The sequence below is a fragment of the Notolepis coatsorum genome (assembly GCF_963971535.1).
Source record: "Notolepis coatsorum genome assembly, chromosome: 9".
NCBI lineage: Eukaryota > Metazoa > Chordata > Actinopteri > Aulopiformes > Paralepididae > Notolepis > Notolepis coatsorum.
Window position 1 is genome coordinate 98,591,101 of NC_140173.1, and position 26,026 is coordinate 98,617,126.

At 46.9% G+C, this 26,026-nt stretch overlaps 1 protein-coding gene across 3 annotated transcripts in view; it reads left to right on the top strand.

The window, feature by feature from the left end:
- The window catches only part of LOC311234941 (ras and Rab interactor 2-like), a 155,640-nt gene that overhangs the window by 123,952 nt on the left and 5,662 nt on the right, over window positions 1-26,026 (top strand). For all 3 annotated transcript variants that reach the window (XM_084322221.1, XM_084322220.1, XM_084322222.1), the window contains 3 exons: window positions 6,523-8,424; window positions 20,672-20,980; window positions 21,118-21,249. In XM_084322221.1, the coding sequence (XP_084178347.1) occupies window positions 6,523-8,424; window positions 20,672-20,980; window positions 21,118-21,249 (2,343 nt within the window). The remainder of the gene's footprint in view (window positions 1-6,522; window positions 8,425-20,671; window positions 20,981-21,117; window positions 21,250-26,026) is intronic.

A 26,026-nucleotide genomic window follows, 5' to 3' on the forward strand; every position in this document is an offset into this window, starting at 1 on the left:
TACACTCTGAGTGCATACTATAGACATATTAGCATGATAGGTATAAGTATAGTATAATAGTAATAAGGTACATAATAGTAAAAAGACAGTAAGAAGGTTAATTATTATAATTCTGTATTTCAGATATTGTTTGAAGAGGTGTGTTTTTTAGTCAACAATGGAAAATTGGGTGGGTTTCAGCTGTCCTGACTGTGATGGTTTCAGCTGTCCTGACTGGGATTGTTTCAGCTGTCCTGACTGGCATGGTTTCAGCTGTCCTGACTGGGATTGTTTCAGCTGTCCTGACTGTGATGGTTTCAGCTGTCCTGACTGGGATGGTTTCAGCTGTCCTGACTGTTATGGTTTCAGCTGTCCTGACTGTGATGGTTTCAGCTGTCCTGACTGTGATGGTTTCAGCTGTCCTGACTGTGATGGTTTCAGATGTCCTGACTGTGATGGTTTCAGCTGTCCTGACTGTGATGGTTTCAGATGTCCTGACTGTGATGGTTTCAGCTGTCCTGACTGTGATGGTTTCAGCTGTCCTGACTGATGGTTTCAGCTGTCCTGACTGTGATGGTTTCAGCTGTCTGTCCTGACTGTGGTGGTTTCAGCTGTCTGTCCTGACTGTGATGGTTTCAACTGTCTGTTCTGACTGATGGTTTCAACTGTCTGTCCTGACTGATGGTTTCAGCTGTCTGTCCTGACTGATGGTTTCAGTTGTCCTGACTGTGATGGTTTCAGCTGTCCTGACTGTGATGGTTTCAGCTGTCCTGACTGTGATGGTTTAAGCTGTCCTGACTGTGACTGACTGTGATGGTTTCAGCTGTCTGTCCTGACTGTGATGGTTTCAGATGTCCTGACTGTGATGGTTTCAGCTGTCCTGACTGTGATGGTTTCAGCTGTCCTGACTGTGACTGACTGTGATGGTTTCAGCTGTCTGTCCTGACTGTGATGGTTTCAGCTGTCTGTCCTGACTGTGATGGTTTCAGCTGTCCTGACTGTGATGGTTTCAGCTGTCCTGGCTGTGATGGTTTCAGCTGTCCTGACTGATGGTTTCAGGCTTTCAGCTGTCTGTCCTGACTGATGGTTTCAGCTGTCTGTCCTGACTGTGATGGTTTCAGCTGTCCTGGCTGTGATGGTTTCAGCTGTCTGTCCTGACTGTGATGGTTTCAGCTGTCTGTCCTGACTGTGATGGTTTCAGCTGTCTGTCCTGACTGTGATGGTTTCAGCTGTCTGTCCTGACTGTGATGGTTTCAGCTGTCTGTCCTGACTGTGATGGTTTCAGCTGTCTGTCCTGACTGTGGTGGTTTCAGCTGTCTGTCCTGACTGTGATGGTTTCAGCTGTCTGTCCTGACTGTGGTGGTTTCAGCTGTCTGTCCTGACTGTGATGTTTTCAGATGGCGGCCAGAAGATGCAGAGCGTAGGGGTATTGAGGACAGCAGGGGGATGTTGTTGACACAGTAGCTGACTCAGAAAAAGGAGAAGATGGTCGCTAAAGTTATGAATAACAACAAAACAGAAGAGAAAATCGAGAGTTGGGTTGGAGGAGGAGGAGAAGGAGAAGGGGAGAGGGAGAGAGAGAGGGAGAGAGAGGGAGAGGGAGAGAGAGAGAGAGAGAGAGAGAGAGAGAGGCGTGTTGACACTCCACCCACTCACACATCATTAGAGTGAGTCATAACACGTGAGTGAGACACCAGTAAAGTTTCAGCTCAGAGTTTGCTTTGCTCCGCCTCACAGCACCAGCTGCAGCACGTTACTGAAGTCAGCCTCAGCTCTACACTACTGGACGGTGGGATTAGAGTAAATCAGTGAGGTTTGTCTGGTATCAGAGCTCTACACTACTGGACGGTGGGATTAGAGTAAGTACTCGCTCCTCTTTTCTCTCGTTGTGGAGTAGTTTCACCGTGTCTGGCACCAGTATCCCTGGTATTGTTCTCTTTGGGACACATTCGTCCTCGTCTAGCTTTGCTCTGTCTGGTACGGCTGTGGGTCTGGTGCAGTAGTACAGTCGTTGGTGTCTATAGTGCCTTTGTCTACTCTTGCAGTTGTCTTGTGTAAACAAATGCCCATGGAAGCTGCGCCTGGCTTTCCTGCTGCAGTCACCAGCGGTGGGTTTGGCACAGCGGTGCGTTTAGAGATTTTTGCTCCGCTTTCCAGTGACCCAGTTTTGCAGGAATGATTTAGATACTTTTCCATTGAGTCAATGTATCTCTCCATATCGTTATGTTGGTAAATGTCTGTTTTTTTTTATTATCATTGTAGTAATGCAACCATTTTAATATCTCAACTTGTTTTTATTTTAGTTTTGTTTTTTTCCTCTGTGATGACCTGTTAACTCATTGGCTGCCACGCTGTTTCCGTGATATGGCTATGCACTGCCACGCATTAAACCAATGGAGTCTGTCACCTTGTTTGCAGGGCTATAACTATATTCTATATTATAGCTATGGATGCAATACTATGGCCCATTTGACATTGAGTATCTATCGTTCAATATGTGAAAAAGAAATAATTTTTCCATCCATACATTCCTGTTTTATACCGTGGTGAATATAACTATGGTTTTAGAACAGTCTAGGGTAATTCCTGGGAGGCTAGTAATAGCCAGCGACGTGTATTATACTAAATCCATTGGCATTTCGTCCCTACACATGCTACAATTAAAAAATCAAATGCATATGATTGGTATTATGTTCCATTATGAATGCATGAAAGGGGGGGGGGGGGGGGGGCATTTCTGATTAATTGATTGTCAATAACGGCATTCGTTATTACAACAACATACGCTGATCAGGGCGATGGCTATGAAAACAAGGCACAATCAAGCTGAAATTGACGTTAAATTGCTCTTACCTGTGGCCGGTGGGATTCCAAAAAGAATATTCCAATTATTTGATTGCCATCTGGTAGATCGTATGTCCATTTGGCCCACAACATAGCCCACCACAGCATAATGAATCGGTGGTCCCGAAAACGATTCAATGCAATCGGGTGAAGCCCTAGGTTCAGGTTAGTAGAAAAGCGTTTAGTGTGTGGCACAGCCCAATACACAAGGTTTTAAATGGTGCTCGATACCGCCGCCTGGTAGGATGCGGCTGGTATTGCACTTTAGCGATCTCAGACTCAGCCCCATGATAACACCAGGCTCCCTGGATGGATAATGACTGGAAATATCAAATAAAATAAATAACAAGCAAATAACGAGTATACTTATTGTTGGCGTTCAACGATTGGCGGCCAATAACGAGTTTAATCGTTGTTGGCAGTGAATGAGTTAAATATGGGTTATTGTTAGAATATTTATTTATTGTTGCTCTAGACTAGACAGATTGTAGTGTGAGATCATGTCGTCCCTGACATTATTATTATTGGACCCTGCTAGAAGACTAGTATGGGTCACATTTGTTCAATTATTTGATTGTTGAATATTGGAAAAAACGATGTTATTAACTCATTCAGTGCCAATCACGGAAAAAGTTGGGTTAACTCGCCATGCGTTGAGAAATCTCGGGTTTTAATCGTTATTTCTTTTATTAGCTATATCCATTCATTTTTCATCCATCCAGCCTGATGTTATCATTGGGAATGGGTCTGAGCTCGCAAAGGGCAAATACCGCCGCCTACGCCTTCTAGCCGGTATTGCACATAATTGAAATCCCTCCCCCTTGGGCTGTGCACTGATCTAACAAGTTCGGGCGGGGTATTCCTACTCCGGCATGACTAACGTTATAACACAGAGTTTGGGGAGACTCGGAGCAGCGTGGATTATGCCTTTTGGACATATAACGTTCGATCAATAAACACGATCAATATTTCGAATAGCGATCAGGAATTGGATTAGCGCAGCGCCCCGCTACAAGCCCCATTTCATGCTTACATGAGGAAGGATAATAACGATAAATTAGCATTGATTTCAGGAAGATTCGATAATCAAGTGAAAAATTACAACTTGATAACTGGATTTCACTAAAGGGCTATTTTCGCGTCTTTTCCTGGGATTACTAAGAATCACCCAAACTATACTCATATTCAAAACGGTATAAAACGGAAATGTACGGATGAAAAAACAATCTGTTTTTTGCATGTTGACCAGAAGCAACTCGCTGACAATCGACGGTGTTATTAGATCCATAGCTATAATATTTCATATATTTTAAGCACTCGCAAGTTTGGCTTTCTCCCCATTGAACAGAGTGCCCCTAGCGCTGAATGAGTTAAAGAGTATCGCTCTGTTTCTCTCCCTCTCTCTCTCTCTCTCTCGCTTCTCTCTCTCTCGCCCCTATCCTCTCTCTCCTCTATCTCTTCTCTCTCACCTCTTTCTCTCCCCTCTCCTCTCTTTCTCTCCCCTCTCTCCTCTCTCCCATCTCTCTCTCTCTCTCTCTCTCTCTCTCTCTCTCTCTCTCTCTCTCTCTCTCTCTCACTCTCCCTCACTCTCCGCTCTCTCCTCTATCTATTCTCTCTCTCTATCTCCTTTCTCTCTGTCTCTCTCTCTCCTCTCCTCCAACCCAACTCTCGATTTTCTCTTCTGTTTTGTTGTTGTTATTCATAACTTTAGCGACCGAGTTTTGAGTTATTTTCCATGTTTTCAAAGTCTCTTTGGGTGTTTGCAATTTGTGGGAAGTATATGTCTCTGATGTCTTGGTATAGTGGGAAGGTTGTTAAGAAGTGCAGCTCAGTTTCCACCTCTTCTTGTGTACAGTGGGTGCACAGTATGTGTCTTCTCTTGGCCTTTTTCGACGGCTAGGCTGTGCTCGCGGAGTCTGTACCTAGTCAAGGATCTTCTTAGTTTTGGATCTGGTTTTGGGTTGATTCTTTCCAATGTGTCAGATAGTTTTCTTTTTGTTTTCTTATTATTTGCTTTAGTCCAGTGTGGTTTCAGTCTGGTGGCTCTGCTTGTGTTTGTGAGCAGAGTCCCAGGACCACCTGGCTGAGCGGGCATCTCTCAAGGGTCTCTCTGTAGGTGAAGGCTTTGTTATGGAGTGTGTCTGGGTCACTTTCTTTTAGGTGATTATAGAATTGAAATGCTCTTTTTTGGATTTTGATAATTAGTGGGTATCTTCCTAGTTCTGCTCTGCATGCATTATTTGGTGTTTTCCATTGTGTGCAGAGAATGGATTTGCAAAAAGTTGTGAAATCTTGGTTTGCAAGTGGGCCCCAGACCTCGCAACCATACAGGGAAATGGGTTCTATGATGGAGTCTAATATTTTGAGCCAGATTTGAATTGGAATGTCTAGCTTGATGTTCCTTTTGATAGCATAAAAATAAATCTTGCTTTGTCTCTCAGGTCGTTCACAGCTTGGTGTAAGTTCCTTGTAGCACTGATGTTTAGGCCGAGATAGGTGTAGTTTTTTGTGTGTTCTAGGGCAATTGTGTCTAGGAGGAATTTGTGTTTGTGTTGTTGTAAGCTGGGTCTTTTTTGGAATATCATAACTTTAGTTTTGGTTAGATTTACTGTCAGTGCCCATGTCTGGGATAATTTGTGCAGAAGATCAAGGTGCTGCTGTAGCCCTTCTTTGTTGGAGACAGCATCACCACATCATCTGCAAACAGTAGGCATATGACTTTTTTTTCATGACATGTTTGCCCACAATCACCAAATTCATAATTACCCCACATGTAGTTCTTGTTTGCTTAGACCACCCCTTTCCCGCACTTCCCAATCTCAGTTTTGTTTACTCTACCGAGGGTCAAAGTTGTGGAACTCTTTGCCACCACAAAATCTCATCTCCTAGATCACCAATATTTCCCATATGGGCTCCCTTTACAAACTGTGGTCTGATGGCTTGTTTTGGTGCTGTATTTTGTTATTGTATTTTCGTTTTATTATATATTCTTCCTGTCATTAGTTGTTTTCTCTATACCCTGAAATTGTATGGCATGGGTGCCTGCTTCAGTGTCTATATGTAGACCTGCTTGTGTGTATTGCGAATGAATGTTCCTTGTGTGTTTGTTTGGGGAGGGGGGGGTGTATATTTTATCTTGATATAATATCAGTGTAATTTTGCTCCCTGGTTATGCAAGCCCCTAGAGGGTTTTTAGGCAATTCTCCTACACATCCCTTTGTATTGTATTACTGTATATATGTAATTGTTTTTATATGTGTAAATAAACAAACAAACACATATTTTGAAGAGGGTTGGACTCAAACTGCACCCCTGTCTAACCCCACGGCTTTGAGGAAAGAAGTCTGTGTTTTTCCTGTACTCAATCCTCACAGCGCCTTGGGTTGGTGTACATTGACTTCATGAGGTCGTAGGTTTTCCCTCCAATGCCACTTTCTAATAGCTTGTACAGCAGACCCTCGTGCCAAATTGAGTTGAATGCTTTTTGGAAGTCAGCGAAACAGGAGTATAATTTGCTATTGTTTTTTATTTATTTGGTTGTTGATTAGGGTGCTGAGGGTGAGAATGTGTTCTGTTTGTATGGTGATTTGGTAGGAAGCCAATCTGATTTGCTCAGGGCATTGTTGTTTGTGAGGAAATGTATGAGTCTGTGGTTGTATTGTAGTATGAGTCTCTCTCTCTCTCTCTCTCTCTCCGTAGGTTTCTGGGACTCTGAGCTGAGCCGCTGCAGGAGTAAGAGTTCTGTGTCCTGGTCATCAGAGACCCCAGCTGCCTCCAGACTGCCGCTCCGTGCCCAGAGACTCATCTCCACGGAAACGGCCTCGGGTCACCCCAGGCTCCAGACACGCACCCCGTCCGAGCTGGAGTGCTGCCAGTCCAACGGAGCCCTCTGCTTCATCAACCCCCTCTTCATCAAGGTGCACCATCGAGAGCCCCCCCCCGACCCCCCGCAGGATCAACCTATTAGCGACAGCAACAACAACAACAATCCAGAAACAAACAGTGCCTGTGCTGATGGTGCGAGTTCGGGTCAAAGTGGAGACACGTCTTCAGTTCTGAATGTCAGTTCTACTGCCTCCCTTCAGAACCTGGGAGGTGGCACAGAGCCACAGGAGGACACCCAGAACCTGGGAGACAACACTCAGAACCTGGGAGACAACACTCAGAACCTGGGAGACAACACCCAGAACCTGGGAGACAACACCCAGAACCTGGGAGACAACACCCAGAACCTGGGAGACAACACTCAGAACCTGGGAGACAACACCCAGAACCTGGGAGACAACACCCAGAACCTGGGAGACGGCACAGAGCCACAGGACAACACTCTCACAGGAGAACCCGAGTCACAGGAGAACCTGAGTCACACTCAAAGTTTGTCACGGTCACCTCCCCCCCGCCCGCCGCCCCCCCGCCTCACTCCACGGCGCCCGGCCCCTCCCCGCCGCCAGCGCAGCATGCCTGAGATGATATCCTGGATCATCCTGCCCAAGGACAAGGGGGAGGAGAGGGAGAAGGCGGGAGAGAGGGAGAAGTGCGGCAGCCTACTCTCCCGCCTGGGCTCCTCCCTGAGCCTCAGCTCCTCCTCCTCCTCCCCCCCCAAGAGGCTCAGCATCAGCTCGCCGATCTGCATCCCCCGGCCCTCACTCCCCCGCCCCCTCTCCTCCCTCTCCTATTCGCCACGGAGGCCCAAACCACCACCGTCGGACGACGCCCAGTGCCACCTGGCGCTGGAGGACCAGACCATCGAGAAGGCCCTCAGCAAAGCCAGACTGTCCCGGCAGAACACCGTCGCTGACCCGGAGGACTCCGACAGCCCCCGGGACCCCTCCCTGCTGACCTCCGTGTGCCAGAGGCAGGAGGTGAGAGGAGGAAGAGGAGGAGAGAGGGGCGAAGAGTGTGTCAGAGGCCAACGGCTGAGCGACATGAGCCTGTCCACCGACTCCTCGGACTCCCTGGATTTCTCCCAGTCCTCCGCCTTCTTCCTCCCTGCGCTCCACGACCCCAGCCCCCCCACCGCCGCCCCCCTCTCCCTGGATTTCTCCCAGTCCTCCGCCTTCTTCCTCCCTGTGCTCCACGACCCCAGCCCCCCCACCGCCACCCCCCTCTCCCTCCCCCCATCCCAGCAGCCCTACAGCAGCATGGAGGACGAGGACGATGACGAGGACGAGGAAGAGGAGCCAGACTACGGTGTGGGCCTGGAGAGTGACCAGGACCAGGACCAGGACCTCACCATGGTCCCTCCGGGCCACGGCACCAAGCGGCGTGCCAGCGCCGGCGCCCTGCTCCTCCAGCGGGCGCTGAGAGGCCACCTGCTGAAGATGAGCGGCGTGTTCCACTCGCTGCTGACGCCGGAGAAGAGGGCGGTGCGCCGCGTGCTGGAGCTGTCCAGGAACAAGGGCTCCTACTTCGGCTGCCTGGTGCAGGACTACCTGAGCTACCTGGGCGAGGGGGGCGGCGTGCAGGCCTGGCAGGGACACGCCTCGGGCCTGGAGCTGCTGCAGACCCTGCGCCAGTTCCTGACGCAGATGAAGAGCTACCTGAGACAGAGCTCCGAGCTGGAGCCGCCCATCGAGAGCCTCATCCCAGAGGACCAGATTGGTGAGTAGAGCGAGGGGTGAGTGTGTGTGTGTGGAAGATAAGATAAGATATTCCTTTATTTATCCCCTTGGGGAAATTCAGGCATCATAGCTGGGGGAGGGGAGGTACAGGTGTGGGCAGGGTAATAGTAAAAGACATGAAATACAGGCAATAAGAATTATAGTACAGTAGAAAAGTAAAAATAGGCAGTGAAAACAATATAATTAACTTAATGTGTGTACGTACGTGTGTGTGTGTGTACGTGTGTGTGTGTGTGTGTGTGTGTACGTGTGCGTGCGTGCATGGGTGTGTACTGTTCAGTACCAGCTTGTGTACACAACACAGTGCAGGTGAGTTGGTAGCAAAACCAGACAAGCCAGTCAGCCTCCTGGGATCAAAGCCTTAATGTTGCAACATTAATTACAACATTCTCACTTAACAACACTTGTCTTTTGTGCTGCAGTTTGCAGAACCATGTCCTCTTTCTGCTCTGTGTTTTATTGGCCTTTCCTTCTATATTTCCTCTTTCTGCTCTGTGTTTTGTTGGCCTTTCCTTCTATATTTCCTCTTTCTGCTCCGTGTTTTGTTGGCCTTTCCTTCTATATTTCCAAGACAGTGAGATCAGAAAGACATACAGTACAGTACAGAGACAAAAACGGGGCCTGCTGGAGGGACAGCTCAGTACAGAGACACACACAGGGCTGGAGGGACAGCTCAGTACAGAGACACACACAGGGCTGGAGGGACAGCTCAGTACAGAGACACACACAGGGCTGGAGGGACGCGTGTAGCTTTATGCCAAGCAAGCAGTGCAAAAATTTACCGTAGTGGCGTGCAGTAATGCGCCTTTCATTTTCCGCCGCCCAGCGCCCAGGTCGCGCGGAAATAGTCTATTGCCATTCTCTTTGACAAACTCTAACCTTAACCAGCTCCTTAACAACGCCTAAACTTAACCGTTCTAACCTTAACCAACTCCGAAACAATGCCTAACCTTAACCTTAACCTTAACCATGCCTAACCTTAACCATAGAAATTATATTGCCATTCTCTTTGACAAACTCTAACCTTAACCAGCTCCTTAACAGCGCCTAAACTTAACCGTTCTAACCTTAACCAACTCCGAAACAATGCCTAACCTTAACCTTAACCATGCCTAACCTTAACCGGCGAAAGAATACACGTTAAAAAAAAATCACGTTAAAAAATATTTTCGATGGGATTCGAACTCGCCAGCAAACGAGCCATAGGATCCACAGCCATGTGGCCTTGCCAATTGAGCTATTGCTAGATACTGAATAAGGGGCGGTGACTTATATATATTGAGCTCCGCTCGTGTCGAACCAAGGCGGGATCTCATGCGCATGCGCGGGCACCTCGCGCGAGCACGCCGGCGCACGCACGCACCTGAGCGAGCACGCCGCCGCCGGTGCACGCACGGTAGCATTTGTCTGAAAAGAAGGGCGCTTTACCGCACTGGCGTGCGGTGACGAATGCGGAAGCATTTTTGCACTGCATGCTTGGCATTAAGGAAAACGCTGGAGGGACAGCTCAGTACAGAGACACACACAGGGCTGGAGGGACAGCTCAGTACAGAGACACACACAGGGCTGGAGGGACAGCTCAGTACAGAGACACACACAGGGCTGGAGGGACAGCTCAGTACAGAGACACACATAGGGCTGGAGGGACAGCTCAGTACAGAGACACACACAGGGCTGGAGGGACAGCTCAGTACAGAGACACACACAGGGCTGGAGGGACAGCTCAGTACAGAGACACACACAGGGCTGGAGGGACAGCTCAGTACAGAGACACACACAGGGCTGGAGGGACAGCTCAGTACAGAGACACACACAGGGCTGAACCATGAATCAAATGTTTGTTTGGAAACATTCGATTTATTTTTATTTGATCAAGTGACCGAAGCGAAGGCATCCCGGCCCCTACTTGATGTTCTGGTCGTGTTACTGGAGGATCTCTGTAGTTACTGGAGGGATCTCTGTACTGGAGGATCTCTGTAGTTACTGGAGGATCTCTGTAGTTACTGGAGGGATCTCTGTAGTTACTGGAGGGATCTCTGTAGTTACTGGATGATCTCTGTAGTTACTGGAGGATCTCTGTAGTTACTGTAGTTACTGGAGGATCTCTGTAGTTACTGGAGGATCTCTGTAGTTACTGGAGGGATCTCTTTAGTTACTGGAGGGATCTCTGTAGTTACTGGAGGATCTCTGTAGTTACTGGAGGATCTCTGTAGTTACTGGAGGGATCTCTGTAGTTACTGGAGGATCTCTGTAGTTACTGGAGGATCTCTGTAGTTACTGGAGGATCTCTGTAGTTTTCCACACTTCTGTCGGCTCTTGGAATTGTTGCCCAATGTGTTATTGCTGTGGCTGAGTCTCTCTGTTTTCAATGCAGCTCGATGGACTGTCTGCCCAGAGGCATTTCAGTGGCTGCTGCCAAATGGCTCTATACCATCACCTCTTTCTCTCTTTCTCTCTGTTCATCTCTCGCTTTCACTCCCACTCCCCAGTCACAGCGACGGGCTTTGAGACAAGCTCCTTCGCATCTCTCTTTCTCTCTTTCTTTCTCTGTTTCTCGTTCTCTCTCTCTTCTGAGAGAACCTCATTCCATGTGGGTCAACAGGAAGTTGTGAAGCTCTGTTTACTATCACCTCATTCCATGCTGTCCTTGGCTAACGGAACTCCTACTAATGGTCGTATGACTTTGTTGGTTTGTTGTGTTGATATGTAAGGAGTTCTGTGTCATAAAGGTGATTCAGATGCAGCCTGGGCTCCGTGTGGAGCTCTCTCTCTCCATGGAGGATGTTGTGATCGAGGACAAGAGACTAAGAGGATGTTTTGTTGGAGGGGATGTTTATATGAGGCGCTAAGGCGTGTGTGTGTGTGTGTGTGTGTGTGTGTCCTTGGCTGATAACGTCCTACTTGAGTGGACTGGCTCCTCTGTGCTTCCCTCACATCTTCCACAATGTTTCTACACACATACATACACACACACACACACACACACACACACACACACACACACACACACAGTACTTGGGTACAGAGATATGCTTAGTAATTCCATTTAGTATTTCCTCTCCTGCTATCAGTCCAGCAGCTCAGAGACACAGCAGATAGACTGAGAGACACAGCAGATAGACTGAGAGACACAGCAGATAGACTGAGAGACACAGCAGATAGACTCAGAGACACAGCAGATAGACTCAGAGACACAGCAAATAGACTCAGAGACACAGCAGATAGACTCAGAGACACAGCAAATAGACTCAGACACACATCAGATAGACTCAGAGACAGCAGATAGACTCAGATACACAGCAGATAGACTCAGAGACACAGCAGATAGACTCAGAGACACAGCAGATAGACTGAGAGACACAGCAGATAGACTGAGAGACACAGCAGATAGACTGAGAGACACAGCAGATAGACTCAGAGACACAGCAGATAGACTCAGAGACACAGCAGATAGACTGAGAGACAGAGCAGATAGACTCAGAGACACAGCAGATAGACTGAGAGACACAACAGATAGACTCAGAGACACAGCAGATAGACTGAGAGACACAACAGATGGACTCAGAGACACAGCAGATAGACTCAGAGACACAGCAGATAGACTGAGACACAGCAGATAGACTGAGAGACACAGCAGATAGACTGAGACACAGCAGATAGACTCAGAGACACAGCAGATAGACTGAGACACAGCAGATAGACTCAGAGACACAGCAGATAGACTGAGAGACACAGCAGATAGACTCAGAGACACAGCAGATAGACTGAGAGACACAGCAGATAGACTGAGACACACAGCAGATAGACTGAGAGACACAACAGATAGACTCAGAGACACAGCAGATAGACTGAGACACAGCAGATAGACTCGGATAGTCTAAATAAACAAATAAACACAGCAGCTCAGAGACACAGCAGCTCAGAGACACAGCAGCTCAGAGACAGGGTGTCTCCATGGCTCCACTTTGTGACATTCCTCTGTGCCGCGTTCGTTAAACACATTCTGCTGGCGTCCTCCATACTGTGTGTGTGTGTGTGTGTGTGTGTGTGTGTGTGTGTGTGTGTGTGTGTGTGTGTGTGTGTGTGTGTGTGTGTGTGTGTGTGTGTGTGTGTGTGTGTGTGTGTGTGTGTGTGTGTGTGTGTGTGTGTGTGTGTGTGTGTGTGTGTGTGTGTGTGTGTGTGTGTGTGTGTGTGTGTGTGTGTGTGTGTGTGTGTGTGTGTGTGTGTGTGTGTGCGCGTGCGTGCTGCACTTGGACTCTTTACCCCATTACAAAGAGGGGTGTAGCGATACACACATGTTCTGATCCAATACAAATTTTGATTTTGAGGTCACTGTTCAATTAGATTTGAGCTTTTCTTTAATACCAGTTTCCATACCATCCCACTGATTAAACTCAGACGCCTGGGAGACAGAGACAGAGGAGAATCGATAAGGTTTTGAATATCAATACACTGCATTGAGCGTAAATATTTTCACATACGTATTTTGTTACATCCTTAATTAAAAAGCCTGCATTTGCAACGTTCGGGGGTTGTGGAATGTTGGGGCTGCATTCTAGGGTTTTAATGACTTGAGCAGAACTGCAGGGAAGCTGGTTATATATGGAGGAATAGAGTGGTCTGTAGGAAGATCTGGAGTAACTTAGAGGTTTGGGGCTATAAATAAAAGTGAGAAAGAAGAGGTGACGCATAGAGAAGTGTCGTTCATCAGGCCCTGTTCTGCAACATCTATCTGCATCGCTGCAGAGCAGGACATAATGACGTCTGCGTCGCCCTCGTTTCAACCCTGGAGCTATTCGGAGTAACGCTAAGTCATGCTAGTGTGCGTTGGCCTGTCAGCATGGATGTCAACTCCCTGTTCTCTCAAGCCTGTCAGCATGGATATGTCAACTCCTTGTTCTCTCAATCCTGTCAGCATTGATATGTCAACTCCTTGTTCTCTCAATCATGTCAGCATTGATATGTCAACTCCCTGTTCTCTCAGGGCGGCTAGGTGGTGCAGTGGGCAAGGCACTCACCACCAATGCTGGAGACGCTGGGTTCGCGTGTTCGAATCCAGCTCTCCACATTGTTTTCAGTTTGGCTGGTCGTCCGTACTAATACAATTGGCAGTATTAGAGGGTGGGAAAGCTGATGGGTGGGTCCTGGGCGTTGTAAACAGAAAAAATACTACAGTTCGGTCGGGGCGCCTGCTCAGCGAAGGAAGGATCTGGAGGGAGGTAGTGTGACCTTCCACACGTTACACTCTCCCAGTGAGAATCTGAGCTGCCAGGCTGGCTGCCGGCTGGCTGCGCATGTGTCGGAGGATAGCATGTGATAGTCTCCGGCCTCTCGGACCAACAGTAGGGGGGGGTGCGCAACAACCAGGAAGGGAGTTGGGAATTGGCATAACGACTAACGATGGGAGAAAAATCGGAAAAAGAGGAGGGGGAAAAAGATAATAAAAAAAAAAAAAAAATCCCTGTTCTCTCAATCCTGTCAGTGAGTGCCTGTTCAACTATATCCTTGCATCTTACTGGAAACCCATCTACATTTACATTACATTTGTCCATTTAGCTGAAGTTTTGTATGACAAGTCAGCAGGAAGGGTACAACTCTATCAGCTGAGTAACAATGTTCATCAACGTGCTGAGTGCTACAATGTAGGTTAGTATATTACAAGTGCATGACAGTAAGTTAGTTCGTTTTTCTTTTTTTTTATATATAATATTTCCAGACACCGTCTTTTTCATCCAGGTCGATCTGGTCATGGACTGTGGAATGAGGAAGTGAAGACTGGTTATCTATGGGGGTTTCCCCCCCACCCATGTTTATTTCCTGTCGATTATTGAGATTAACACAACACTGTATGTTTATGTTCTCAAGTTGATACCGTCTATAAGGAAGTAGTTTGGTTTTAACAGAGTTGTAGTGACGCTGAAGAGAGCGGGTGAACGACTGAGGGAACGACTGAGGGAACGACTGGGGGAAGTGTCCTGTGTGTCTGCAGACCCGCTCAGCCAAGAAGCTGCTGACTTAGCCCCATTCTGGAGCACAGTCAGCAACACACACACACACACACACACACACACACACATGCACCATGGCCCTTATTCAGCAGATGTGTGGTTTTGGCCTCTCTCCCTACATCCATCCTGTCTGTATTATGATATCATGGTTTATATTAGTCAGACGAGCTGGTAAGAGCTCTGTGTCACGATGCTGGAGATGCCAGCCAGCCATTCTTAAGTTGAGCTTCACAAAGTAGGTCATCGTACCTGCAGTGTAAGAAGTGATAAGAAGTGGGTTATTATAGACCTCCTGTTGTCTTCTGTCTTCTGTCAGAGAGGATGCTTGTCTGGCTGGACGAGTCCTGTTGATATTTTAACTTCATCCGGTTGCAAGCTAGCCTAGCATAGCACAAATGAATGGAAGCAGATAGGGCATAGGCGGTGGGTGAGCCGAACATTCGGCATTTTTTTCACACAATGGCGTAAGAATGAGTTATTTAGCATAATTTGACACATTTATTTGGTGGGGGGGGGTGACAATTTCCAAGACTACAACTGTCTGTCAATCTCCCTAGCATTTTATAAATGTTTTCCTTTTTTGCTTGTGCGCACCTGCAAACAGTGCTGTACATGATTCTGAATTCATACAATACACACACCCACTAGGCTACAACAGCGAGCCCCACTCATATAATATATAGTGCAAATTAAGTGTTCAAATTAAAGCATCCAATAGGATTAACCATTGTCTTACCGTAATGCTGCAATATGCGACGTTTCGTCTTGACATCGTAGGCATCAATGATATCTTCTGCTAAAAAGTTTAGACAATTTGATTAACTCTGACTCATCATGCCCTCGTAGAGCAAGCCCTTGTTTGCCAAGATGAAGCAACATCTCAACAATAGGTTGTGATCCGGTGTTATGCCCAGGGGCAGTCCGGATATGGACTATATCCATTTAGCTTTTTGAAATTTGACTCAAAATAGCCTGCTGGTGTTCACTACAAAACGATTGGCGGATGCTCCTTTGTCTCCCCAGACCAGAGCCCTCATTTATCAATAATGCGTAGAAAGTGTTCTATTTTTGTTCCTAAGCACGGAATTTAGAATGTCTCTACGCACAGAAAAATCGGGATTTATCGACCGTGCGTACGCAGGTCGTACGCACACTCCGTGTTGATAAATACCATTTGTTCTTACCGTCTATGCTCGTGCATGATTATCCATATATGGTAATGAAACACCCCCATGAAATGTGGAAAAATGGACTAAGCCGAGCGAACTCTGAGAAACTTCACGAGCGAGATTGTTCACGGAGGTCTAAAACCAACTAATTTAAAGTGGAGATGAAGCAGTGAGCAATGTGATCCTAGTTTGTTTGTTGTGTACCTTGTGTAAGACAGGGTTCTATAATCAAATGTGAAATCCATCTTATTTGTCTGAAAAATATAATATAATATCCCTGTTTTCAACATGGGCGCCGCCATTTTGTTGCTGACGTCATGGCTGACGTCATACCGTGGCTTGGGTGTATACACTCTGGTTAGCTGCCTATATTGAATGGGTCGGTCAGCAAATAAAATGTTGCCTACAAAACAACGGGACCGCGGTGGTTCTGTTTGTATTGCTCCTGGCTGTTCAAACTAATTTTACCATGTGAGAGAGAGGAAAGTTGGTTAATTTCCACAAACTACCAGTGAAAAAAACAGTGTTGTTGACATGTTGGCTCGGGCTGCCTGCACCCAGACGGCGCGACCAGCCTGTTGGACAGGGAAGGAGGATCTGCAGCGAACACTTCATTGCCTCGGATTATGTTGTTGGGGTGGGATGTTTGTCCAGAAGACCACTAATCAGCTGAAGCCGGACGCGGTTCCCTCGGTCTTCGACAGACAGACCGGCGCAGGCAGTTCAGCGTCGCGGAGCATTTAGCCTGCTGGCTACCTAGCTCCACTTCAACCAGCATCGGGAGCTCCAGCAGCTTGTCGATGTGCTAATAGCCTCAGCAACCTAACGTTAGCTGGCTCCAGCAGATCGACAAGCTGCTGGAGCCAGCTAACGTTAGCTTGCTGAGGCTATTAGCACATCGACAAGCTGCTGGAGCTCCCGATGCTGGTTGAAGTGGAGCTAGGTAGCCAGCAGCTAACGGTAGCTGGCTCCAGCAGCTTGTCGATCTGCTGGAGCCAGCTAACGTTAGGTTGCTGAGGCTATTAGCACATCGACAAGCTGCTGGATCTCCCGATGCTGGTTGAAGTGGAGCTAGGTAGCCAGCAGGCTAAATGCTCCCCGACGACAACGTGGCTACTCATCCCGGGAGATAACGGCGCTGCCTGGCTGGTTAGCGTTAGTTAGCCAGCAACCAGCCAGGCAGCGCCGTTATCTCCCGGGACGAGTAGCCACGTTAGTTAGCCAACAACCAGCCAGGCAGCGCCGTTATCTCCCGGGACGAGTAGCCACGTTAGTTAGCCAGCAACCAGTCAAGCTAACGTTAGCTGGCTCCAGCAGCTTGTCGATGTCGTCGGGAGCATTTAGCCTGCTGGCTACCTAGCTCCACTTCAACCAGCGTTGGGAGCTCCAGCAGCTTGTCGATGTGCTGGTAGCATCAGCAAGCTAACGTTAGCTGGCTCCAGCAGCTTGTCGATGTGCTGGTAGCATCGGCAAGCTAACGTTGGAGCTCCCAACGCTAGCTTGTCGATGTGCTGGTAGCATCGGCAAGCTAACGTTGGAGCTCCCAACGCTGGTTGAAGTGGAGCTAGGTAGCCAGCAGGCTAAATGATCCCGACGCTGAACTGCCTGCGTCTGTCTGTCAAAGACAGAGGGAACCGCATCGGGCTTCAGCTGATTAGTGGTCTTCTGGACAAACCTCCCACCCCAACAACATAATCCGAGGCAATGAAGTGTTCGCTGCAGATCCTCCTTCCCTGTCCAACAGGCTGGTCGCGCCGTCTGGGTGCAGGCAGCCCGAGCCAACATGTCAACAACACTGTTTTTTTCACTGGTAGTTTGTGGAAATTAACCAACTTTCCTCTCTCTCACATGGTAAAATTAGTTTGAACAGCCAGGAGCAATACAAACAGAACCACCGCGGTCCCGTTGTTTTGTAGGCAACATTTTATTTGCTGACCGACCCATTCAATATAGGCAGCTAACCAGAGTGTATACACCCAAGCCACGGTATGACGTCAGCAACAAAATGGCCGCGCCCATAATGCTAAATGCTTCAGAAATGTACACAACAAATCGTTTTTTCTTAGAAACTGCTTATTTTTATAACGTGACTTCTTCTGTGGCTTATCTAAATACTAATGTGATGCTATGAATATGTATTTATGCTCACTGCTTCATTTCCACTTTAACGCACTGTCGAACCAAGAAGACACAACGCGTGTTACGGGAGAAATACGCGACGGACTTGTAAACGGTGGACTCCCTAAAGACCATTGCTGCCGGGGCAGCGCAAAATACTAATAAAGACCGTTAACCTGTTTGGCGTTGGTGTCTTAATAACAATGCTGGAATATGAATGCCTTTTTTCGTTTCGTTCTTTTAAAGTTCGATTGGCTACCTGGTATAATATGATTTGTAGAGCTGTTACAAAGGATCAGATTAAACCGAATATATATATTTATTGATTGATATATATTGCATAATATTTGTATATCGTTTGATATCCCTTGTATATTCCTTGTACTTATACACGGAATATCCCTTTAGCCTAGTACAGACCATAATATTTCATTCTCCTATTGGACAGCGGTCCACAGGCGCCAAGGCCATGCCTCCAAAGTCAGGTTCAAAGTCACCGCCGGGGACATGCCTGGACATGAATGGTATTGCGCAAGGATATGAGACAGGAATAAAGCTGGTACTAGTTTATTCATCTAAGCGTATAAATACGGCGCAGGTGAATACAGAAGTATGTTACCCAATAAGTTGAAGCCTCACCCACGATACTACGTGCGGTGAAGTATGGCCTGTTTGGCCCCAAATAGAGCATTGAGACCGCGTGCGAATTAATAACTGAAGTGTCAGAGTTTGGCGCTATACCGTCGAGTGCGACATATTCTATTAAGTCAGTAATAGTCTAATTGTGTATAGTGTATCGTGCGGCTAAAGTTCTACAGTGACCAGCATCACCAACGTTTTCCTCGTATCAGCTAGAGTGCTTATCCAGGCTGGGCTGCTTTCATGGCGCTTTCACCCGAGGAGCCCTAGACGAGGACCGTGTGGACATGTACACTGGATTATCTACCCGACGACTGCATAGCCCTTTACGGCTGGATTATATTTGCTTTTGGTCCTGTGATTAATGGAGCGGAGAATCGCCGACGCCCACAAGTGTGTGGGATTTACCCTGTGAGGAGCCACGTCGAGTCTGCCCCTCAGAAGCCTGAGGCAGGCTAGCTTTCTTCCCTGTGGAGCTACAGGCTACGGAGAACAGCTGTATTCGTCTGTGGATCAAGATCTTATTGCACCGTCTCCCGTACTCGGAGTCTCCTTATCATCGTTGACCCAGACTCTATTACCGACAGATCCTCTACCCTTACTGGCTTACAACCGGGGGGACCCTTCCAGTATCTCCCGCTATATTACTAGTGTACCATAGATATAATTCCCTAAGATTCAGGTTGTATAATTACCTCCTGCGTAACCAGAGAATGGACATTCGTTATTGATTTGCCTACGCACATTCCTTTGCCTTATAAGCGCATTCAAAGTGAAATAGAGAAGTATATTATGTACCTTTTGCTGCAATAAATACTTAATTACAACTTTGTGTGGAACCGATTTCATTGTGGGAAGTGTTCATCATTATATATATCATGTACTGTATGGCCAGTAATTAAAGTGCATAAGACGGTAGTGGTTTAATGATACCATACTTATCAATACAGTCAGGGAATTGTACCCCTCAGTTACAAGAGCCATACAATCTATTTTGATGTCGGTATTAGGTAGCCTATATAAATTATATATAATAGCATAGCCTACATTATGCAACAGACATTATGGCACAGACACAGAGCCTTGCGAAGCCTGCATACAGTAAACTAACTTGATCGATCGTTAATCTAACTGTTGTCCTTGTATCTTTACGCTTATGAAAACATTAAATAATATGTATAGGCTATAGGCCCTCATTTGGCCATAATAATAGCCTATTCTCAAATGGCTATCCGCTGTGGGCTATCTCCTCGCTGACGGACCAGTATACCTATATCATATCATATTCCTATGTCTCCAAGGAATCGTGGGGCTCTGGGGAAGAAAGGTTGGGAACCCCTGCTATAGCCTATATCCTTTATAATGTTATGTTATTTTATTTACAGTAGTCTATGATTTGTTTCCATAGCCGGTCTCAGACAGTTATGCATGTGGCTGAGACGGATCGGGATTAGAAGCTGCTAGGAAACTGCTTCTCGGCTACGAATTAAAGCCACAATTGAAAATAATGTACTTCCTTTCTTGACAATAGCCTATACTATAACAATAATACGAGAGCATACAAGAACAATGAATCTCACTGCCATGTAGACTACGCCATGTGTAGCCTGCGTATGTGATCAATAAAAACTCGAACTTGAATTCCATCACGTCTGTGCGGGAGCGTACAAATAGACTGTGTTGTCACAATGTAAATAAAAACGTGCACTGAAAAGTTACAGTATGTAGATGGTTGATTATTTGTATGACAGTCAGTAAACCCTTGCAAAAAGTATCAGTTTTATTTAATGAATTGATATTTAAGTGATATTTTAATTACAGATACCCCAATAATAACATTACAATTTAATGCGTTCCCCCCGGCCACCGGCAATGACTTATCAGCCAAATGCAACGATAAATAAATAAGATGCATTCATTTGGAAAGACCTATTCCAAATGCTATTTATAGGGTTTGACAATAATTACACTAATGTCGCTATTGAACTATAATGAATTACGGGTCATACCGAACACGCCAATGAAACTAATGCACAAAAGCTTATTTCCGTGTGCAGTCTTCATATTCTACCACTGGGCGCCAGGTACGCACGGTCTGAGCTGTGCGTAGATATATGTGCGTACGCACCATTGATAAATGAGGGCCCAGGTCCTGGAGAAGGCCATGTTTTAAAGCGCTCCTCTGTCTCCCCAGACCAGTCTTGGAGAAGGCCATGTTTTAAAGCGCTCCTCTGTCTCCCCAGACCAGTTCCTGGAGAAGGCCATGTTTTAAAGCGCTCCTCTGTCTCCCCAGACCAGGTCCTGGAGAAGGCAATGCACAAGTGTGTCCTGAAGCCCCTGAAGGCTGTGGTGAGCGCCGCCCTGCAGGAGTTCCAGGTGCGCAGCGGGGCGTGGCAGGAGCTAAAGGAGAACCTCTCATTGGCCAAGTCCAAGCAGCCCCAGGAGATGGGCGTGGCCGACACACTGCCCCCAGACCCTGTGGCAGTGGAGAAGATCAAACACAAGTTCCTCACCATGTGTCGCCTTTACTCCCCCGAGAAGAAGGTCACCATGCTTCTGCGAGTCTGCAAGCTCATATACACCATCATGGAGGACAACTCAGGTACACACACAGTGTAGTGACACCCTGACTCTAGTGGTGACCTCACCACCTGCAGTGTAGTGACACCCTGACTCTAGTGGTGACCTCACCATCTGCAGTGTAATGATACTGACACCTGACACGTGTCTCTCCCGCAGGCCGCCTGTACGGTGCCGATGACTTCCTGCCCATGCTGACCTACGTGCTGGCCCAGTGCGACCTGCCCCAGCTGGACAACGAGATCCTGTACATGATGGAGCTGCTGGACCCCTCGCTGCTGCACGGTGAAGGTACCACAATCATTATAATACACTTTACTTAGCTGCTGCGCGGAGAAGGTACCACAATCATTATAATACATATACATAATAACATCATATTACAATCTAACATTTTTTACAAAAGAATTTCTATACTGTTTTGAGACCAAGAGAAGCCTTGGAGTCCACACCCCTCAGTACTGTAGCAATGTTTCTAATCTATCTAATGATATAATAATAATAATAATAATAATAATAATAATAATAATAATAATAATAATAATAATAATAATAATAATAATAATAATAATAATAATAATAATAATAATAATAATAATAATAATAATAATAATAAACTTTATTTGTATATCACCTTTCATACAAGAATGGCAGCTTAATAGCTGCACCACAACCCAATACAATAGCTATACATGGGCCTCAGCATCTGTCTGAACTCCTGCACTTTCCAGGAGGTGACCAAGCCTTTGGAGTGGCTGCCCCTAGGCTCTGAAATAGCCTGCCCTGCACATTAGATCTGCTCAGACCCTAGAGATGTTTTTAAGGTCGCTTTCACACAGGGGCTGTTTGGTCCGGATTATCGGACCAGAATTCGATAGTCCGGTTTTTCGGGTTTGTGTGAATGCGCGTCGAACTCGGTCCGCGGACCAAGCAGGCGAACTCTGGTCCGCCTGAAAACGTAGGTCTCGGTTCGCTTCATCGAACCAAACACGAACCAAATATAGGAAGTGCTAATTATTACCACTGCTCGCAGCATTCAATGCAAAACAAGCACACTGCATCTATCTCTCTATCTATATATCTATATATCTAACTGTGCATCTTGGGAAGAAGGAAGAAAAAACGCGGCTTATTATATTGTTATTATTATATATATATAACAACGTGGTGTACAAGTTGTTTAGCGAGAGGATGGTGGTAATCGGCTTCAATAGAACAACTCGCCTCCGCTGATCTGGAGCCAGGGCTCGCAGTCCACACACAGACACACACACGCGCGCACGCGCACACAAGGGCTCGCAGCCACACACACATTTCCACTGTCCAATAGACGAGCGCCCTTTTCGACCGCGTGACATTGTTCAGATAGTTTGGTGCGCCTGACAGATTGCTATGTGAACGCAGGCGAACCAAATGATGAATGCAACAATGTTGCAACTTCACCACCAGAACCGCACGAGTCCACCAAAACTATATGTGAAAGCGACCTAAGTCTTCTCTGAGGACCCACTTCTTCTCCCTGGCTTTCTACTCCAGTTGAGCTGAGCACCCGATTTTAACATGCGTCTCTCTACTGTACTTCTTGTATTGTTGTATGTTGTTGTATTGTGCTGTATACCATGGTATGTTTTAACATGTATCTCTGTACTGTACTTCTTATATTGTTGTATGTTGTAGTATTGTGCTGTATACCATGGTATGTTTTAACATGTATCTCTGTACTGTACTTCTTGTATTGTCTATATTGTTGTATTGTGCTGCATACCATGGTATGTTTTTGTTGCCTGTGTTTGCCTTCTATTGACCCGTACAGCACTTTGGTCAACTGCGGTTGTTTTCAATGTGCTTTATAAATCAACTTTGAGTTGAGTTGAGATCCTCCAGAGAACAACAACTCACTTGTAGTCAGTCGGACCGCAGCACTCTTGTAGTCAGTCGGACCGCAGCACTCTGTAGTCAGTCGGACCGCAGCACTCTTGTAGTCAGTCGGACCATGGCACGCTTGTAGTCAGTCGGACCACGGCACTCTGTAGTCAGTCGGACCACGGCACTCTGTAGTCAGTCGGACCATGGCACGCTTGTAGTCAGTCGGACCACGGCACTCTTGTAGTCAGTCGGACCACGGCACTCTGTAGTCAGTCGGACCACGGCACTCTGTAGTCAGTCGGACCATGGCACGCTTGTAGTCAGTCGGACCATGGCACTCTGTAGTCAGTCGGACCACGGCACTCTGTAGTCAGTCGGACCACGGCACTCTGTAGTCAGTCGGACCACGGCACTCTGTAGTCAGTCGGACCGCGGCACTCTGTAGTCAGTCGGACCGCGGCACTCTGTAGTCAGTCGGACCGCGGCACTCTGTAGTCAGTCGGACCGCGGCACTCTGTAGTCAGTCGGACCAAGGCACTCTGTAGTCAGTCGGACCGCGGCACTCTGTAGTCAGTCGGACCACGGCACTCTGTAGTCAGTCGGACGGCGGCACTCTGTAGTCAGTCGGACGGCGGCACTCTGTAGTCAGTCGGACGGCGGCACTCTGTAGTCAGTCGGACGGCGGCACTCTGTAGTCAGTCGGACGGCGGCACTCTGTAGTCAGTCGGACGGCGGCACTCTGTAGTCAGTCGGACGGCGGCACTCTGTAGTCAGTCGGACGGCGGCACTCTGTAGTCAGTCGGACCACGGCACTCTGTAGTCAGTCGGACGGCGGCACTCTGTAGTCAGTCGGACGGCGGCACTCTGTAGTCAGTCGGACTGCGGCACTCTGTAGTCAGTCGGACGGCGGCACTCTGTAGTCAGTCGGACGGCGGCACTCTTGTCTATGTGCACTCACAGAAATAAGTGTTTGCAGCTTCTCTTAAATCAGTTGTCTTGTTTCTACATAAGATACAGTATGTGGCTCCAAACACCTACTTATTTTTGTATTGTGACATTTGCACCAGATTAAATCCCTGTGTGTCTATAGTGTCTCTGTCACTGCCCCCTCTCTGTGGAATGCACTTCCAATCCTCGTACAATGGCCCAGACTGTCAACATTCAGCTCAGCCTCAGAACACAGACTGTCAACATTCAGCTCAGCCTCAGAACACAGACTGTCAACATTCAGCTCAGCCTCAGAACACAGACTGTCAACATTCAGCTCAGCCTCAGAACACAGACTGTCAACATTCAGCTCAGCCTCAGAACACAGACTGTCAACATTCAGCTCAGCCTCAGAACACAGACTGTCAACATTCAGAACAGCCTCAGAACACAGACTGTCAACATTCAGAACCACCTCCTCACAGACTGTCAACATTCAGAACCACCTCCTCACAGACTGTCAATATTCAGAACCACCTCCTCACAGACTGTCAACATTCAGAACCACCTCCTCACAGACTGTCAACATTCAGAACCACCTCCTCACAGACTGTCAATATTCAGAACCACCTCCTCACAGACTGTCAACATTCAGAACCACCTCCTCACAGACTGTCAACATTCAGAACCACCTCCTCACAGACTGTCAACATTCAGAACAACCTCAGAATACAGACTGTCAACATTCAGAACAGAACACAGACTGTCAACATTCAGAACAACCTCAGAACACAGCCTGTCAACATTCAGAACAGAACACAGACTGTCAACATTCAGAACCACCTCCTCACAGACTGTCAACATTCAGAAATGTTCTCCCTTTGTGTTGTTTTTACTTATAGGGCTGACCCCTATTAGTCGATTAGTCGACTAATCGGTCGAAAGGAGCCGTAGTCGACTGCCAACCTCTTAGTCGAATAAAAAAAATAATAATAACACATTTTAAATTTAAAAAAATTGCATTCTTTCCAAAAGAAAAGAGGCCTCTAACGCTAATGGCACGCATACCAGAGGCTAACTGCCTACGAAAACAGGCATAGAGGCACTGAAAGAGGATTTCACCCATCTGAACACACTAGACTAGACTAAATGTATTTTTTATTCGACTAAGAGGTTGGCAGTCGACTACGGCTCCTTTCGACCGATTAGTCCTAATATCAAGATGTATCCATCAGTGGACCAATTGCATGCTTTTGCAGAGGACAAGAAGCCTTCAGTCGACTCCTTCAGACATTAACACATTAATGCCACGGACGCGTTTTGTCGTTAGTTCATGCCGACCTTTGAGTGCCCCCGACGCTATATAGCGTTTGTTTGTAAAAAAAAAATTATTGTCGATTTGAATTCATATTTCATCAATCGAGCCTCGGGTTAGTGCTGCAGAGTCTCTCTGAGTTCAATTGGGAAGATACCGCCCCCTATCGTCTCTCCCTGTGTAACTGCACCCCATTACTTTACACTGACGAAGGGGGGGTGGCCAGTTTCCTCAACTGAAGAATCCATTGTGCTCGCCGGGCCGGAAAACGCGTGGATTATGTATTTACAGTACCCAACACTGTAATCAATAAGCGTGATCGATATTTGGAATGGCGATCAGGAATTGGAATAATTTTTTTGGATAACATCTGATCTCAGGTAAGGAATTTATTTTACCAGTCTTAGGATAATCAGAGCTATTTTCACCTATATATAAGCGTTTGCCCTATGCGTGTGTGTGTGTGTGGCTGTGATCGCTGATGTGGAAATGAGAGAATAGATTTTTCAGCCCGCCTCTATAGCATGCATAAGTACACATATACTATCGATAATCTAGCGTTTATTTGAAAACGATTCATAAATAGGCAGAAAAATTACAACGTGTTTGTGTATTCCAGAATATTCCAGTAAATGCCTTTTTATCACGGAATCTATATATTTTCCTTGAAAACGAGGGCTTTTCAAAATGCTATAAAACGGAAATGAACCGATTAAAAAAAAACAATCCGTTTCGACAATGTTGACTGCAAACAAGTCATTGATAAGCGACAGGCAGATTAGACACATAATTTAAGACAGAGATTATGCGTTCACATTCGCTAACATTGAAGTGGGTGGTGGCATTTAACCATGTTTACCATGTTAATGGCCGGCACTGAAAGTGTTAACATATTCATGGCCATTTGGATCCGTCTAAAATCACTCTAGACGGCCAGCATTTCTAAACAGACTTGCATAG